An 18,723-nucleotide genomic window follows, 5' to 3' on the forward strand; every position below is an offset into this window, starting at 1 on the left:
AGTGTCAATAAAGACAACTTCTATATTCAAACCTTCAAATTCACTTATGGAGCCTTTGCTTGGGAAAACAGCGATTCCAAAAAGACATATTATGCTTAACCAAGTTAGCAAGGATGAGGGATATTGTGAACGTCTGTTCCAAATTGTCAAGTTCGCAGATTTAACCACGCCGATGAATTTAAAAGGGGACACGACCATAAGAATGACAATATCGGTAGTACATATAAGTAATTTTAATAAACTATAAAGGTGCTTTATGAAAATCATTAAAGTTACTTTATTAAAAATATAAAGTTGCTTTATATTAAATTTTTATAAAGCTACCTTAAAATATATATATATAATAATAAAATGAAATAATGTTAAAATTATACAGAAAAAACAAAACAAAACAAAAAGAGAAGAGAAACAAGTCTAATTCCAAGGTGGCACTGATGATTTACACACATCGAAATGATGTGGACGAAAGAAGAACTTAATAGCGCATTAAGCTTTGAGGACAAAGCCTCTTGAAGAGAGGTGCAATGTTACGAATACAATTTATACAAAAAAATAAAATAAATATGGGTGAATAAATAATAATCATAATTATAGTTAATTAATGATTAGTTAATGAAGAGGCATGTCTTAATGGACATCACCATTTATTAAAGGGCACCTCCCTAGGTATATAAGCAGGCCCTCATTGTAACATTCAATCATCCCTGTACATTTCATATTATTAATAAAATATTATTTACAATACATTTGTGTATTTACATTTTAAAGCACAATAACTCTTAAGTTTTGTCGCTACACTTTATACACTAAGACTCACCTAAGACTTCACCATCGAGCTTCACCCTAGCTTTGGGGCATGCTTGGGAGAAAAACTCAACCAATTATTTGCAGTTAAAAAACATAAATAATTCGCTGAGGAAAAAAAACTCCCTAGCATGAAACTCTTTAGCAAAATTTCTTAGGCTTAACTAGGTGCATTACATGGTTTTATTTGCAGTTAAAAAACATAAATAATTAACTAAGGAAAAAAAATCCCTAGCGTGAAACTCTTTAGCAAAATTTCTTAGGCTTACCTAGGTGTGTTACATGGCTTTATAAACATAGTAGAATCATTTTTATTTAATGGCCCACAGGGATGCAAAATTTGGATTACATGACTTTGACAAATTGTTGAAAGATAATGATAGCCTCTGGATGTTTCACTGCTTTGACCATGATGGAATGCTTGAAAAAAAATGTACTCTGCTATAGGGTTGTTGACACTTTAGTGGTCAATAGGCATCATTCTCAACAAGTTTCTTACCATTTTCATCTGTTGGAGGAGAGGATAGTGCAATGTAACCATTTTCAAAAGCATCCCAAATATCATATCTTTGTGCAAGTATATATGCATGCATCCTTCCACACCATAGTGCATAGTTTTGCCCATTGAACAAAGGAACTCCATTCTTGGTGTGTTCCATGATCTCCCTTCAACGGTTGCACTGATTGCACAGGGCAATGCTCTGATACCAATTGTTGGAAATACTGAGAGGGGAGGTGAATCAGTGTTTCACTTACAATTAGTTAATTTTTCCTTTTCAAATCATATATTAATTTAACCATTGAATTAGAACCATAAATCAATAGTGCACAGAATCAAAAGATAGTAGCCACCAAAATTTTTAGGTGGAAACCATTCAATGAGAAAAACCATCGAGCGCTTCATTAATAATTTATGAGTACATCAATAATTCAGCTCCAACTGAAAGGGAAGCCCCAACTCTCTAGTATTCTAGAAAAGCATTCTAGTTTTATCAGGCAGCTCCAACTCTTGAAAGGATGCTCCTACATCTTGTTTTACCAAAACCCACTGGAAGGACGCTCAAACGCACTGCAACCTCCAACTTTCCCTAGCACCATCCTGCCACCCTAAAGTATTTTCAAACTAGAATCTAAAGGTGACTCCAATCACCTGCCTAGAACCACCCAACCACCCTAAAAATGATAGTAAAAAGGTCACGCAACTGTGGATTCTTGTACCAGAGATAATGACCCACTTACAATGATCTTCAACAAAACGCTTAAATCAATTTATTTCAGATGTACAATGAATCCATTAAAACGACAAAACCCTTACTGCAGAATTTGAACTGAAGATTATGAGACTCTTTCTGTCAGGCAGTTATGGAGTAAAAATGTTGAATGGATGTACCTTTAACAACAGATGCCTTGAAGTAACTCCCTTGATATAGTGAATGCCAAAACGATGAGAATGTTGGAAGGAATGTTACTGTAGATGACATTGTGCTTCTATTCCTTTACTGTTTGAAAGTGAGACCACTAAAAGCTCTGAAACCCTCAACTGTTGTGCACAAACCCTTACTTCAACTAATGAAACCCTTACTTTCTGCTACAGATAATAGAGCATTGACAATGAAGACTCTGTTGTAGCAAACTGATGATATAGCCCAAACTGCTTACTGTCGAAGATATGAAAACCCTAAACACAGACTTCTTCAATGATATAGTGTCACAATAGTAGAAACCCTTACTGCTGATGGTTATCCCTTAATTCCAAACTAGGGCAGCAACAATAAATCTTGCACAAGTTTAGAGCTTCAATACGCTGGAAGGTAAGTTTCAGAATTGTATGTTGATACCTTTGTTCTTGCTTGTAGAAGATTCATATTTAGAAGAGCTCAAAACAAGAGCAATGTATCCAGGGCTACAATACTTCATCAACTGCAAGAATCCAATATAGCTGTGCATGTAACCAAACCTCTGATTTATGAATGATGAGACACTGTTCACTGTGATATGGCCACAAAAGACTACGCCCCTGCCTTTTATGTCTTAAAAACTTCACTTCAGTACTCAGAACCGAACTGAATATTTAGGCCGAAACTTTCAGAGAAGTTGCTTCATCACAGATCATAAGTATGTGTGTGAGACTTAGTACAAAAAGTCGACTTTACATATGGCAAGATAAATGTGTATATATATAGTCAAACATCCTTGTTGGTGCTTGTCATAACTTTGTCGCAGAAGTATAGATGATTAGGCCATAGCTTTAGGCTAAAAGGTCTTTGTGTGAACAACTGCAAATCATGCCCAGATATTTTCACAGGTTCTTAGCTTAGGTCTGCCACAGAGGAATTAGACTTTATTCAACTTTTGTTCTAGGCTGCAACTTCAGAGACTAGGCCGCAAGAGATAACACTACGTCTCTTCCCTATATCAATCTGGATCTTGATCAAACTACTCCTGCTGCTTCGCTGGAATAGAAGGGCCACATAGATTGATGATCGAACCTTTTATGCACGGTGATGATGTCCTTCAATTAGCCTCTTTCTTGATGCTCAAACCGGCTGCAGAGATGGAGACCTTGGTTGCAAAGCTACTTCAGAATAGGCCGCAACTCCTCGTGTCCAACAGACCTCGGTTTTTTGATGTTTGAGCTCAGACTTGATGCCCTAATGAGGGTCGAAGCCTTTCCTCCTATATGAGACAACTCTGAAACCTTGATCCTTGGTCTTTTAAATCCTTCACTAATACTGCAATTAATTATAAACGCTTTGGATAAACCCCAAGCGGAACCCTTAACCAATGCAATCCAGCGTATCAAACATCAGACCAGGCCTCTCGTCCAATCTGGCAATACTCCACAGGGCCAAAGAATTTCAGATCACTCTTGCTTTAATGATGTGCGTTTGAATTGATGCTAAGGAGATGCATTGAGATGCCTTTATATAGTATATGGAGATCTCAAATTAGGGCAGCCAACCTAATAGATTTTAGAAGGGAAAACCTTAATAAAAATTTGAATTTTGAATTTTTTGGAGCCAAATATTTGACTTGATTTTGGGAGGGAAAAACCCCTTTTGAAATTCAACGCCTTTGGTGCCAAAATCCTCTATTTCATTTAAAATTTAAAATAAATTTGAAAACCCCTCCAAAAATATCCTTTGTCATAAGAAGCATTATTTTAATCATTGGAGAGAAGCCTTATTACTGGACCTAGCCAAAGAAGAGCAGCCACATAATTATTCTTTGGGTTTTTGCCCACAAGTGCGGACCTTCATCTTCAAACAGGAATATCTCCCAAACTGTGAGGCCTCTCGTGATGTGCTACATACCACTAGAATTGGCATGACGAGGAGAATCCAATGAAGATGACATTGATAAGAAATACCTTAACTCTCCGTGCCATTTTTGTCCTTAAAGGTGCGGCTCCACTGGTTGTTGCTTGGGTTGACATCAATGAAAACCAGATTTCAACATTCTTATCCCTTCTCTTATGAGATGGTTCATTTAGATAAGTAGCAGAAGCATGATGCTACCCTCTCCTTTTACGATCATCATTCCTTTGATAGTCATCCCTTTGATTCCTTTGAGTACAATGAGCTTGATAATGACCATGCCTAGCAACGAAAACATTGAACATTTGTTAGGTCGTTTCTATCTCTTCTATCTCGAGAGGGAGGACAACCTCTTTGTGGAGCAGATTCCCTTTTTGCAGCAAGTCTTGAATTTGGTCTTCTACCTAAACTTCTTTGAAATCTTCCAAAATTAGGTCTTCTTTTCTTGTTGCTTGTTAAATGAGCTGAAAAAGCTTCTTCATTTGGATCTTCAATCTGTGAAAATTCCTACACTGAAAGAACCCCTTTTGTAGCAAATTTGAATCTACTTCACCTACTTGATTTTTTAAATTACATTCATCAAGTTATTCTTCTGAACGCTGAAGCAAATTACTTATGCAGCCTACACTAAATAAATATTTGATCTCATGAAACAAAAAACAAAGCAAAGAACAAGATACATAGGACACACTTATTTTTGGACACAATAGTCCCTAGAAAAACCCAATGCGGGAAAACCGGTGTAGTAGTTCTGAGGGCTTATTATTATGCAGAGGAAATATCTGAATACAAATCTAGGATGCTCATCTAGCAATCCTTTACAAAGAAAATACTGGACAAAAGGCTGGTGAAATGATCTCACCCTGTCACTGGAGAAATAGTGACTAATCCTTAGCTCTAGGAGGCTCTGCGTCACCCTCTGATGGCCTCTGCGTCACCATGGGTAGCTTTTACGTCACCCCTACTGGGTATTACTGCCTCTCTGCTCTGGATCTTCTACTAGCTGAGAATTCGATTTTCTTGCCTCCAGTCTCATATCCTGGCTCCCGACAACTACAAATCGAATTCCCTCTGCAGAATTTCGACCTCTCCTCAATGACTGTGTTGCCTCTACGTCAGCACTGCGTAGGACAGCGTCAGCCCTCCTCTGGACGTCTTTTTGTCCTTTCTTTGTCGTGTATTCTCCAAAAAATCCTTCTCTCGGATTCTCAATGCCCCTCAGCTGCAAGATCTCCCAAATTGATTTTTCTCCTAACAACTTCTCACCTCAGAAAATCGATTTCCTCAATCTCTCTATGTGTGTTTCCAAATGAACCACAAGCCTCCATTTTACACTTTTCCTGTTGAGTCTTCAACAACCAAGATTAAGTCTCTAATCAACAACTAAGATTAAAACATGACTTGATCCGCCTTCTAGATCATTCTCACCCATATTTTTATTAATACCCATTAATATTTTAATTTCCCTAAGTTTAGACTTAGGAACTCCATTAAAAATATTAATTATTTTAATAAAATACATTCCAGGTGGAATTTCAGCCAAACGGTTTCTAGGTTCTTTAAAACTCATGGGCCTTAGCCTCTCTGCCAATTTTCAACGCTAGAGCACTTCCGATGCTACCAAAAACTAACACTCCCTCTTAGCGAGGAAAGTGCTCTAGCAACAATGTCCACCTGCATGTTGCTCTGTTTCTGAAGCACCTCCTTTCTGCACTGCTACTGCCACCAACATTGTGCTCTTGCTACTACTGTACAGCTCCCTCTCAAATGCTACTAGCACTGCCACTGCTAACACTGCATCCATACCGCAACTCAGCTGCTGAGAGAAGCAACTAAAAAACATCCAAAATTAGTTGAACTTAACTGTGTTCAACATAATACAATGAATGTTGGAATCTGACTGTTGTTGACCCTCTAAATATTCTGCGCTGTTGCTGACCTCTGCACTGTGCCATCTGCACTGCTGCCAACCTTGCTCTGTGCTGATCAGTTTCTGGTTCCAAGTGACTGCATCTGTCCTCCAAACAATCCACTACATCATCTGACACTAAGTCCATCTCGCTACTGCGGAATCTTGGGCTCCTGTAGCAAGGAATTGATCCAAGAGTTGGACTCCTCAAGGATCCTTCCCACATGTAGTCCTCCCGACTACAACTCAATATCACCCCATCTCCCTCCTGGAGATGCGTGGGCACTCATGGCAAACTTATCCTCGTCAATCTTTGCTGAAGCGGCCTTAGGATCATGTTTCTCATCCTTGTCCTTTTTCTTCAAAGGACACTGGGATGCATAGTGGCCCATCTCACCACAACTGAAACATTTCACCTTTGAAATGTCCTCCTTTCGCTTCGGCTTTTGTTTTTCTTTTGATGCTAGAGCTGCGTTTTGCTCCTCCTCCTTCGTCTTTGTGCCACTCCCACTGCTGCCATTGAGGTTGACCTTCACTAGGTCCCTCCTTAACTCCTCCTATTGAAGAGCCACCCACATCTCATCCCGTGAAGGTAGTTTTTCTCTACCCAATATGCTTTGGATGAAAACTTGCCATTCATCTAAGACTCTATTCAGGGTTATCCTCACCATCGCGGTTGGCTGAGGAGTGGACCCCACTGCGACAAGTTGGTCTCTAGTGTCCTGAAGACACTGAAAATAGAGGTTTACCTCTTCTCCTTTCTACATCAAAGTCCGCTGCAACTTCTGCTCTAAATACATCTACCGTTGTTCTAAAGAGCCTTCATACAAAGAAGACAAGGCTTCCCACATCTCTCGGGTTGTATCCTTGCCCTGCAAGTGTGAGACCACATGATCTCAAACTCCATCAAGAATGAGCCTCTTTGCCTTCCCCTGCTCAGCTTTGTACTTCTTCTTTTGATCGTTTTTAGCAGGAACAACTACAACACTTTTGACGTAGGCCTCGAGATCATATTCCTTCAGAACAGCTAAGATTCTGGTCTTCCATATGACATAGTTAGAGGCTTCGTCCAACTTGTCCTAATCTTTGGGCCCATGCGATGCCATCTCACCCAACTGTCGAACTGACTCCTCTAGTCATTGCTTAGCAAGTGAGAAATTCGAACTTTGCTGAGGAGAAAATTTCCCTTCTATGTGTCTTCGTTCTTTTCCAGCAGATTTCTGCCCCGGTAGAAACTGCGCCCTTCAAGCACTGCGCTAAGGCTCTGTGTCACTCCCTCTACCTCTGCAAACTCACGAACTGGAAATCGTACCTCTTTGTCGTCTCACTCAGAGAGAGATTTCCTCGGATCTGCTTCCCGACAAAGACTGCACAATCCCTTCAAGGGGATTCGAATTGCTGCAAAGTGCAGCTTTCGACCTCACTACTCAACACTGGATCTGTTCTTCTTGTTTCAAAATCAATCCTCTGATACCATGTGAAAATTCCTACACTGAAGGAACCCCTTTTGCAGCAAATCTGAATCTACTTCACCTACTTGATTTTTTAAATTACATTCATCAAGTTATTATTTTGAATACTAAAGCAAATTACTTCTGCAGCCTACACTAAATAAATATTTGATCTCATGAAACAAAAAACAGAGCAAAGAACAAGATACATAGGACACACTTATTTTGGACACAATAGTCCTCATAAAAACCCAATATGGGATAACCGATGCAGTAGTTTTGAGGTTTTATTATTATGCAGGAGAAATATCTGAATACAAATCTAGGATGCTCATCTAGCAATCCTTTACAGAAAAAATACTGGACAAAAGGTTGGTGAAATGATCTCACCCTATCACTGGAGAAATAGTGACTGGTCCTCAGCTTTAGGAATCTTTGCGTCACCCTCTAATGGCCTCTGCGTCACCCTGGGCAGCTTCTGCGTCACCCCTACTGGGTATTACGCTGCCTCTCTGCTCTGGATCTTCTACTAGCTAAGAATTCGATTTTCTTGCCTCCAGTCTCACACCCTCGCTCCCAACAACTGCAAATCAAATTCCCTCTGCAGAATTTTGACCTCTCCTTAATGACTACAATGCCTTTGCATCAGCACTGCGTAGGCCAGCGTCAGCCCTCCTCTGGTCGTCTTTCTGTCCTTTCTCTGCCTTGTATTCTCCGGAAAATCCTTATCCCGGATTCTCACTGCCCCTCAACTGCAAGATCTCCCCAATCAATTTTCCTCTTGAGAACTTCTCACCTCATAAAATCGATTTCCTCAATCTCTCTACGTGTGTTTCCAAATGAACCCCAAGCCTCCATTTCATACTTTTCCTGTTGAGTCTTCAACGGCTGAGATTAAGTCTTTAATCAACAGCTAAGATTAAAACATGACTTGATCTGCATTCTAGATCATTCTCACCCATATTTTGATTAATACCCATTAATATTTTAATTTCCCTAAGTTTAGACTTAGGAACTCCATTAAAAATATTAATTATTTTATTAAAATACATTCCGGGTGGAATTTCACCAAACGGTTTCTGGGTTATTTAGAACTCATGTGCCTTAGCCTGTCCACCATTGTCTTGAGTGCACGCAGCCCATAGCTTATCAAAAGTAGGTGCATTTTCTCTTCCACAAACACTTGATGCAAAAGGATACCATGATATAGGCAAACCACCCAAAGCCACAAATATTAATTCTTTGTCCGGTACTTCTTCAATAGCCTTGAGATGATCTCTTATATGAGAAAATTTAACAAAGTATGATGCCACAGTATTATTCTTTATCATCTTGATATTGCGAAGTTGACCACTTAGATTGATGGATAGATTTACATTGTTAATCGGATACAATCTATTAATGGCATCATACATTCCCTTGGAAGTTTGATGATCAGCAATAAAGGGAATTTGATTATCCTTGACAGATTCTATAATGATACTCCTTGCCAAGTGTCGTCTTCCTGAAATTTTTCTTTCCCTGCTTGATCAGTTGGTTCAGTAACTTTACCTGTAACAATGCCCAAAACTTTGTGCCTTGCAAGTATTAGGTCTATCCTAGCCTTCCATGCCCTGTAATTTGTAGCTCCTTCAAGCTTGTTCTCGGTCTTTGTGAAAGAATTCATGATTAAGTTTTCCAACCAAAAACAGAAGGCAGAATCCCAAACTTCTCCAGGTGCTTCTCAATGCTTTTCAAGGTGCTCTTGAGGTGATCTCACAGCTCTTCTCCTTCACCAAAGCTCTCATACCATGTTGATTTTACTAGTTAAGTCAAGATAGTATAGTCTTTCACAATTGATAACTACTAATATATGGTCAGTCTTCTTTTAATATTCCAATCAGTAAGCAGCTATACATGAAAAAATTCAACCATATACATTCATCAATAGAGCAATAGATATCACAGTAGGCAGTAGAACAAGAGACACCAAAATTAGGCTCACAGCCAGGGCAAACCCCACAAGAGGAAAACCCAACTAATCTTTACTTATGAGAGAGAAAAATCTGTTTATCAATAGTACATCAGAATATTCCAACAAGATTCCAAATCTGACCTCAACAAATACCAAGTCAAACCAGTCAAGAAAGAGTCAATTCTGGTCAAAGTCTTATCTGAGACAGAAGGGCTGAATTTCGGTCTGTGGAAGACAGTCAAACCTCAGTCAATGAGCTGAAATCTTCGGTCAAACCCTCAATCAAACCTGCGGTCAACATGCCCATAACAGAGATGAAAGTACAGTCAAACAGAGTCAAAGTCTTCCCGAAATACTCGGCCTCCAAGACAGTCAAAGAGTTCAGTCAAAGCAGAAACAATCTCTCCAAGTCAGCGTTGGTCAAACAGAAGAAGATTGGAAGAACAAATTCTCCTCAGATTCCTTCGCACGTGTGGATGTTCTCCTTGCTATTTCAGAGCAGATGTGATTATGTTATGTGTGTCCAAATGAAGTTCAATGAGCCTCTATTTATATGAGGTTTTGAAGGTGGGTTTTCACACATGTGGGGCCGACTTGGTCAAAGTTGAAAATATGAATTTTCTCCATCATTTGCCAATGAAAATACTGACCATAGCTACCCAATTTTCCAACAATATCTACCACATTAGAAGGGTTTAATGTGAGGAGTTTTTTCTCTCTTAATCTCGATTCTCCTTTGATGTCTTATTCTAAGAGTAATATATTGCAGCTCTCATCTCGTTGAGAGTTGTTGTTGAATTAATGTTTCATTGTAAGGCACACCCTCATATCATATAATTTAAGAGTGGTACCTCTAGGACCCTCCAAATTTATTTCTACAACATTTAACAAGTTACAACATATTGTGGCATGCCTCTAAACGTCTTAATCATTCATAAATTTGCTCTCTTTAGTTCGATCTTTTGACTTCATTTTGCCCAATATTGGATAGGCAGTAGTCCCTTGTCCTACCACCTACTATAATGTTGACCAGAACCTAGCAGTAAATATCTATGGGAATAGAATCATCTGTGGCTGGGAAGACATCATGGATGTTATCTCTTTATAGGACTCCTAGAGAGAACTGTTTCACTGCATACACTAGCATTCCTAGATTTGATCTCTCTATACAACTCCTAGAGGGAACTGTTTCCCACATCTAGAAATGGAAGTGTATGCAGTCTTACATCTAAGAAGATCCTTGCTTCTGCCACTGTAAATCTAATAATTCCATAATATATATCAAGAAATGGAAATGAAGATTCAAATATTGTAATGTTTAACTCTGAGGGTTAAAAACATTAGAGTAATGGTTGATGGCACCACCTGAAAAACAACCTTTGAACAAAGGATATCTGCTTAAAGTCCTTTAGGTGACACTCATTTGAACCAAAAGTTAAAATGGAAAACAGCCAAGATATAGCAGCAATTTTATGGACAATGGCCATGATATAACAGCATCAATTTTTAGTATAGATATATTTAATAGAAGATAGCCCTAGTATTGGTTTCAATGGAAGTGCATTTCTAGTATTGATCCCAAGTAAGCCCAGACAAGTTACCCTAAATTTTGATCTTGGACGATGTCTATAAGCAATGGATGCTGTATTGAATCTAAAAGAAATATATATTGCAGAATGTTGATTGCTTGCACTGAAAAGGAGTTTCACCAACATTGATACTTCGATATGCTGATATGAACTGGTACATACTGAATATTATTAGGCAAAGACAACATGCTTCCTCATCCCACTAATTTACTTCAAAGTGAACAAGCAATGTATAATACAGTGTTTTACCCGAAGTTTCATCAACATGTTACCCATGCTTAGCACTTCATTAATTAGATTCACCTTAACAATGCATTGACATTTTGGTCCAATTCCATGTACTGGATTACAGCCTGTAACAATATTTATCATAGGGCTTTGTTTACAACGTTAAATGAGTATATACTTTGAACTTTAATTGAAGAAAAAGGAAACAATGTTATTGTACATACCCACCGTTTTGGGTACAACCTTGCCAAACAAGCCAATAACAATCCGACCTGCAAGGCACACCAATTATAGATTTTAGGCACAAGTTAGTAAAGTCTCAAAAAGTAAACACATGCATCAATCAAGATTAATTTATAAAAATGTTTCTCTTACTTTGCAAATCTAAATCTCATTAAAATTGAAATTGAAATATTATATTATTCTGTCCATAAATGAACAAAGAAGGTCAATATTCCCCTTCTCTTGTTTATTAGTTGAGCTATTGTCCAGTCCACTATGGTACATTCTTGGTGAACATAGCTTCATTATCATTGATTACAAGAATGGCACTATCCTCTGTTCCTTAGAATTTGTATGCAATTATCAATAATGTTTGCATGCCAAATTATATTTTGATGACATTGCAAAACTTCAAACAAAAGTATGTATCAAATAATACAAGTAACAAGTCAACGGAGATATTATTTCTTGTCAAGTCAAAACCTTGCTTATATTAGTAAATGATAGCTAAGTCACACTTCAAAATCTGGTCTACACTTGAATTTTGGAGCCTACTATGGATCTTGCAATCGTTCGTTCCATAGTCACTTTATGGTCGATCGATGCTTTGTTAACTATTGTAGTCTTCTTCTCAGTTTGTAAGTATCAAAGTCACCTGCTCACACATGCTCAGTCCGCAACAAGTTCATGAGCGCACTCTTTTATGCAAACCTGAACAGGCATAGCACAAGTCCATCAAGACAGTGTCTGTGCAATGTTCAACTTATGTTGATATTCAGTGCACACTTTCAATGACAGCCTCTCACTTTTGGTTGCGATTGTTCTTCTATTTCAGTAAGTTTTTCCAACTGTCACTTTTGCGCACCTTCGCTTTCACAAGTGTCGCTTTCATGTTTATCACTGTCACTTTTGCTTGTTTCACTTTAATAAGTGTTGTTTCCATGCTATTTTCGTTCTTGCATGTGTTGCTTTCAATGTTCACATTTTGCAAGTGTTGTTTGCACTTTCCTCTTATTGTCGCAAGTGTTGTCTTTTGGGCATGGAAAACATTGCATATTGCAAAAATGTAGTTTTGGTTTGTTTCAAGGGGTAATCATGGTGCTAATGAGTCATACTTATTATGAAGACATGTATTACACTCATTCCCAAAATTTCAAGCACTGTCGCACAAGTGTCGTCAATGTCATCGCAAGTGTACCTTTAGTGTCGCACTTGGGGGAAGTTGTCGCATTGTCATCGCATCAAGGGAATTATGTTGTCATGTGTTCTAAGTGATCAGTGTCATGTCATCAACTGTTCTAAGTGTGTGATCATGCTCAAGTTTTGTCCTTGTTCACTTTGGCCATACCGATCTCACACTTAGCCAAATCCAGAAAAGTTCCTTCCCGAGCAACTTGAAATCACTCAACCTCCCTAAATTGCACACTCTGCGGTTTCAACCCTCAAGCTCAAACCTTACCTCTTGGAACTATGCAATGCGCAGTTCCTACCTTCCAGAACCACGCACTGTGTAGTCTCAGTGCTCAGCCTTAATCACCATCTTCTGCACATTACGAAGTCTCAAGCATCAAGCCTCCAGCATGAGCTCTTGAACTGTACAACTGCACAAGCCCTAGGCCTTTGTCCCTCCAGAACTGCACAGTGGGAAACCTCAAGCCTCAAGCTTACCTCCTTGATCCCCTCAACTGCGTAATTGTCTTTCCCTAGCCTGCCTGCACTACGCATTACGCAACCTCAAGGCTTAGTTTTGGCCCCTAACCTCTTAAGTTGTGCAACTACGCAATCCTTGAGCCAGTCTCTCAGCCCAACACTCGGTTCCATCTCAATCAGTGGTTGTCATGAAGCATGTTAGACTAGGGGTTTATCTGACTTATGTCGTCTTCTCATGAGTGGATTTTTGTTGCAAGAATTATATCATGTTATGACATGATGATGATGAAGGAGAAGAAGAAGCATGTTGATTTCTAGTAGCATCGAATGTGCTCTAAGTCTCAAATTTTGCAGAGAGGCTTGGGCACATGTATTCCAAAGAACCCAGAAAGCATTTTGGGAAATTCCACCCGGAGGCAGTTTTATTAAAAAAAAAAATAAAGAGTCCTTAAGTCTAAACTTAGGAAATTAAAATAATTAATGGGTATTAATCTAACTGTGAGTGTAACTTCTAGAAGAAGACAAGGATCAAGCAAAAATGATCTTAGCCATTGATTAGCTTCTAATTTGGGTCATTGAATGTCAACGAGAAGATTATTTAGGGAAGCTTGAGGGTCATTTAGAAAACACACCAAGAGATCAAGAGATCGAATTTTTGAAGTGAGAAGTTCTCAGGAGGAAATTTTGATAGAGTAGATTTCATGTAGTTGAGGGGCAAAGATAGCATCAGGAGAAAGAGAGAGATATTTTCTCCGTTGGAGAATCATCACCAGAGAGAGGCAAAGAGTGATCCAGCAGCTCTCACACAAAGGTTGACACAGGGCCACGCAGAGGCAGCGCAGAGGGTGAGAGTGTGAAATTTTGCAACAGAGTCAGTTTTAGAAGCCAGGAGCCGGGGTGTGAGACCGGGAGGCTGAGAGCAGTGACTCCGGGCAGCATATCGATCATTTGGCTAGATGACGCAGTGCCTAGAGGGTTTGATGCAGGGACTACATGAGGACTACGCAGAGGCAATGCAGGGCCTGCCAGAGGCACCTCATCCAGTGACCGGATTAGCCGGGATTTTCCTCAGTGATTGTGTGAGGTAATCTCACAAATCTTTCTGCCAGTATTTCTCTCTCTGTAATTGAATAACCCTTGAGGTATTCAGAGATGTATTCAGAATTTGCTACTGCTTAATAATAATAAACCCTCAGACCTATTGCACCGTTTTTCCCGCATTGGGTTTTTCTGAGGACATTTGTCCAAAAATAACGTTGTTATTATGTTGTATTTTCTTTCTTACTCAGTGTCTTGTTTCCACATATAAATTAATTAATTGAAGGTTGCAGTGTATGTATTTCAATATTTGTCGTAGGAAACTGCAAATAACTTTTTCATGTAAATCTAACAAGTAGGAGAAATATCATCAGTTGCTGCAATAGGGATTCCGGTTTAGGAATTTCACATGGTATCAGAGCTGCAGGTGGAAGAAGACGAGCAATACCAGAGAAGCCAGTGCTGAGCAGAAGAGGGAAATAGAAAAGCTGCAGGAGGCAGTGGTTTGAAACCCCAGAGGGTTTGCACAATTTTTAGCTGGAGGGTTGAAATTTCGAGGCAGCCTCTCTCTGAGTGAGTCGACGGAGAGAAGGGCTTCCAGATCCAGTTTTTTTCGGGGTAGAGGGAGCAGCGCAGAAGCCTCAATGTGAAGAGAGCTAGTAGGACACAGATTTTTCTGCAGGCAGTTTGCTAGGCAGAAAATTGTCAGAAGAGAGAGGAGAAGCACAGTTGAGGGAATTTCTTCCTAAGAGAATTCCTAGCCAAGGAATTCAAATTCTCTAGAGCTGAGTAGCAGCAAGGGGCAGCAGTTTTACTAGCTCCAGCAGGGACTCCGTAAGCTAGCCCAGCAATAGCACAGAGGAGAGAGGAGATTTTCGACATTTGTGGCAGAAATGGCAACCAATGACTTGAAGGATCAGGACAAGTTGGATGGGGCATCCAACTGCGTCATCTGGAAGGCAAGAATGTCGTTCCCTCTAGAGGAGCATGCCCTCAAGACATACATCGACAGCGTGGTGGTTGTCCCTGCAGATGCAGATCCGTTGAAGAAATACAAGATTGAGATGGCAAAGGCAAAACGAATGATCCTCGACGGAGTGAAGGATCATGTGGTTTGTCACATCGCTAGCAGAGGGACTGCTAAGGAGATGTGTGATGCTTTGTCTACGTTATATTAGGGATCTTCCGAGCAACGGAAGATGTACCTTGAGCAAAAACTGAGATTTTCTTAGATGCCGAAAGGGGAGCGTGTGGATCCATTCCTCACGAAGCCTCAGGAGACCCGTGATAAATTGTTTGTCGTGGGGCATACACCTCAAGATTCAAAGTTGGTTAGACTGGCCCTCAATTCAGTCTCAAATGAGTGGCAAGTCTTTGTCCAGAGTATCCTAGGCAAGGCGACTTTGCTGAATTGGGATGAGATGTGGGCAGCTCTCAAGCAAGAGGAGCTGAGGAGAGACTTGGTCAAGTGTAAACTTGACGAAAGCAACAACAGTGGGTCGAAGCCTAAGGAGGAGGATGAGAATACGGCCCTTGCATCCAAGGGGCAGCAAGAGCAGTGGAAGTGTAAGAAGGACATCTCGAAGATCAAATGCTTTAGATGTGGTGAAATGGGTCACTACACAACACAGTGTCCTCTCAAGAAGAAGGACAAAGATGAGAAGCACGATCTAAAGGTTGCACCCACGAATTCCAGGAGGAGGAGTTCTCCATGACAGCCGAGATACCTCCACGAGGGAGATGGGCTAATTTCGAGCTATAGTTCAAAAGAGCTGCAAATGGGCAAGATCCTTGAGGAACCCAAATCTCGGATCAATTCCTTGCTACGGGAGCCCAGAACAGTAGTAGCAGGATGGACTAAGTGTCAGATGGTGCAGAGGAGTGTTGGAAAGATGGATGCAAATGCTAGAACGCCAAGTCTGAGCAGCGTAGTGCAGAGTTGCAGCGATGCAAGAAGGCACAGTGCAGTAGCAACAGCAGCGCAGTGGCTTTAGAGGGATAGTGTGGGACTAGCAGCAGTCAAATCTTCAGCATCGAGATGCATCTATGTTGAACACTTATTCAGTAATTTTGGGATGTTTTTTCATTGTTGATGCAGTAGCAACAGCAGTTTGCAGTGCAGGGGCAATTGGCAGTGCCAGTGCCAGCGGCAGCACAGATGCAAAAATTTAGAGGGAGTTGTAGTACGGAAGCAATGTTGACAGTGCCAGTGTTAGCAATAGTACAATTGCAGCAGAAGCACAGTAATTGGTGGACAGCATGTCAGACATCAGCAACGCAGAGGACGATGTTATGAAGTTAGGGTGATGCCTCAATGGTAGGCATTGCGAGATCACATTCCTTGCTAAGAGGGAGTGTTGATTTCTGGTAGCATTGGATGTATTCCAAAAAACCTAGAAAAGCATTTTGGGAAATTCCACCCGGAGACAGTTTTACTAAAAAAAAATATATATTTTTAATGGGTCCCTAAGTCTAAACTTAGGAAATTAAAATAATAAATGGGTATTAATCTAACTGTGGGTGTAACTTCTAGAAGAAGACAAGGATCAAGCAGAAATGATCTTAGCCATTGATGAGCTTCTAATCAGGGTCATTGAATGTCAATGAGAAGATTATTTAAAGAAGCTTGAGGGTCATTTGGAAAACACACCGAGAGATCAAGAGATTGAATTTCTGAAATGAGAAGTTCTCAAGAGAAAACTTTGATAGAGTAGATTTCATGTAATTGAGGGGCAGAGATAGCATCCGAAGAGAGAGAGATTTTCTTAGCCAGAGAATCATCAGCAAAGAAAGGCAGAGAGTGATCCAGCAGCTCTCACGCAGAGGCTAATGCAGGGCCACGCAAAGGCAACGCAGAGGGTGAGAGAGAGTCTGAAATTTTGCAGCAGAGTCAGTTTCAGAAGTCGGGAGCTAAGGTGTGAGACCGAGAGGCTGAGAGCAGTGTCTCCGAGTAGCAAATTGATCAGCTGGCTGGGTGACGCAGTGCCTCTAGGGGCTGACGCAAGGACTACATGAGGACTGCGCAAAGGCAAAGCAAGGCCTACCAAAGACACCTCATCCAGTGACCCGATCAGTCGGGATTTTTCTCAGTGATTGTGAGGTAATCTCATAAGTCTTTCTACCAGTATTTCTCTCTCTGTAACTGAATAACCCTTGAGTTATTCAGAGATGTATTTAGAATTTGCTACTGCTTAATAACAATAAACCCTTAGATCTGCAGCACCGGTTTTCTCGCATTGGGTTTTTCCGGGGACATTTGTCCAAAAATAACGGTGTTATTGTGTTGTATTTTCTTTCTTGCTTAGTCTCTAGTTTCCGCATATAAATTAATTAAGTGAAGGTTGCAATGTATGTATTTCAATATTTGTCATGGGAAACAACAAATAACTTGTTCATGTAAATCTAACAAGTAGGAGAAATATCATCAGTTATTGCAATAGGGATTGCGGTTTAGGAATTTTCACAAAGGAGACCCTACTAGAAGACACCTATGTAGCTGCAAAGACAAGTTGATCAATCATGAAAAGACAAAGGGACAGCAAATTGCAACAACAATTAGAGATCAAGATCATAGTGAAGACTCCCTACCTTCAAGCCTTATAGAAGAGGAAGAAAAAGATCATGTACCATCTTTCAAGAAGACATGAAGATAGCAACAGCAAGAATGGCTTGACATTGCCATATCATCATGCAGTCCATGTCATCAATGTCATGTCATGTCTTGTCAAGGTGTCATGTCAAGATGTATATGAGTCATCATTTGCCACATCATTTGTGGATTATGTAATTTCAATGTATGAGAAATGTAATGTAAAGTGGAAGTCCAAGAGTCATCTATAGAATGTGAAAAGTCATGAAGGGATCAAAAGATCATAAAGAAGTTAAACAATCACGAGGGTAGTCCAAGAGTCACAAGGGAGGTGAATGGTCACCCCATTTGATATATATACACCCTCATAGCTCATGTAAGGGACTTTTCACCTTGTCTCCTCCTACCAGGCATTAGAGAGGAAGATAGTTCTTTTGGAGGAGTAAGTGGTTGCTCTAACGCTCCACTATTGGAGCTAGTGGTGTTCATTGTACTGATGTATCTTGGAACTTTTGCTTAATTTTCGAAGCTCGTTGAGCCAGCACACTTTCATGTGTATGTTGTAAATATTGTAAGACTATTCTTTGAATGTTTGCGATGTATGTTGTTTTCATCTATACTAAGGAAATTGAACTATTTCAGTGGCTTTGGTACTTATCTTGTTGAAGGTGTGTTGTATGTGTTTTAACAATCGTTGCTTCTATGTGAACTATTTTGCTAGTTGATCAACGATTCATCTATATGTATATGCTTGTGTGTCTTTACTAGATTAGTACTATTACTCTTCTTTTAAAGGCTCACTCTTATTTCCCCTCTGGTAGAAGAACCTTGATACATTCTGCAACTGAACATTCCACAAGGCATACTCACTTGTTCATCTGAAAGTACATGTGCATTACTCTCTTGTGTTGACCATCGTAGCCAAGGCAAATCTCTAAGAACATATGGCAGTCGGAACTTGTTTCTGGAAGG

General features: G+C 39.9%; 1 protein-coding gene across 4 annotated transcripts in view; it reads right to left on the reverse strand.

The window, feature by feature from the left end:
• Positions 1-18,723, reverse strand: part of LOC149218077 (Cyclophilin-like peptidyl-prolyl cis-trans isomerase family protein) — a 140,516-nt gene that overhangs the window by 50,363 nt on the left and 71,430 nt on the right. For 2 of the 4 annotated variants that reach the window (XM_089383801.1, XM_089383799.1), the window contains one exon: positions 11,477-11,524. The exons of the other annotated variants lie outside the window; for them this stretch is intronic. In XM_089383801.1, coding sequence (XP_089239927.1) covers positions 11,477-11,524 — 48 coding nt within the window. The remainder of the gene's footprint in view (positions 1-11,476; positions 11,525-18,723) is intronic. 4 annotated transcript variants of the gene reach the window in all.

Source organism: Pinus tabuliformis, chromosome Q, assembly GCF_031772625.1.
Source record: "Pinus tabuliformis cultivar Carrire ecotype Pingquan chromosome Q, CPIR1, whole genome shotgun sequence".
Taxonomy (NCBI): Eukaryota; Viridiplantae; Streptophyta; class Pinopsida; order Pinales; family Pinaceae; genus Pinus; species Pinus tabuliformis.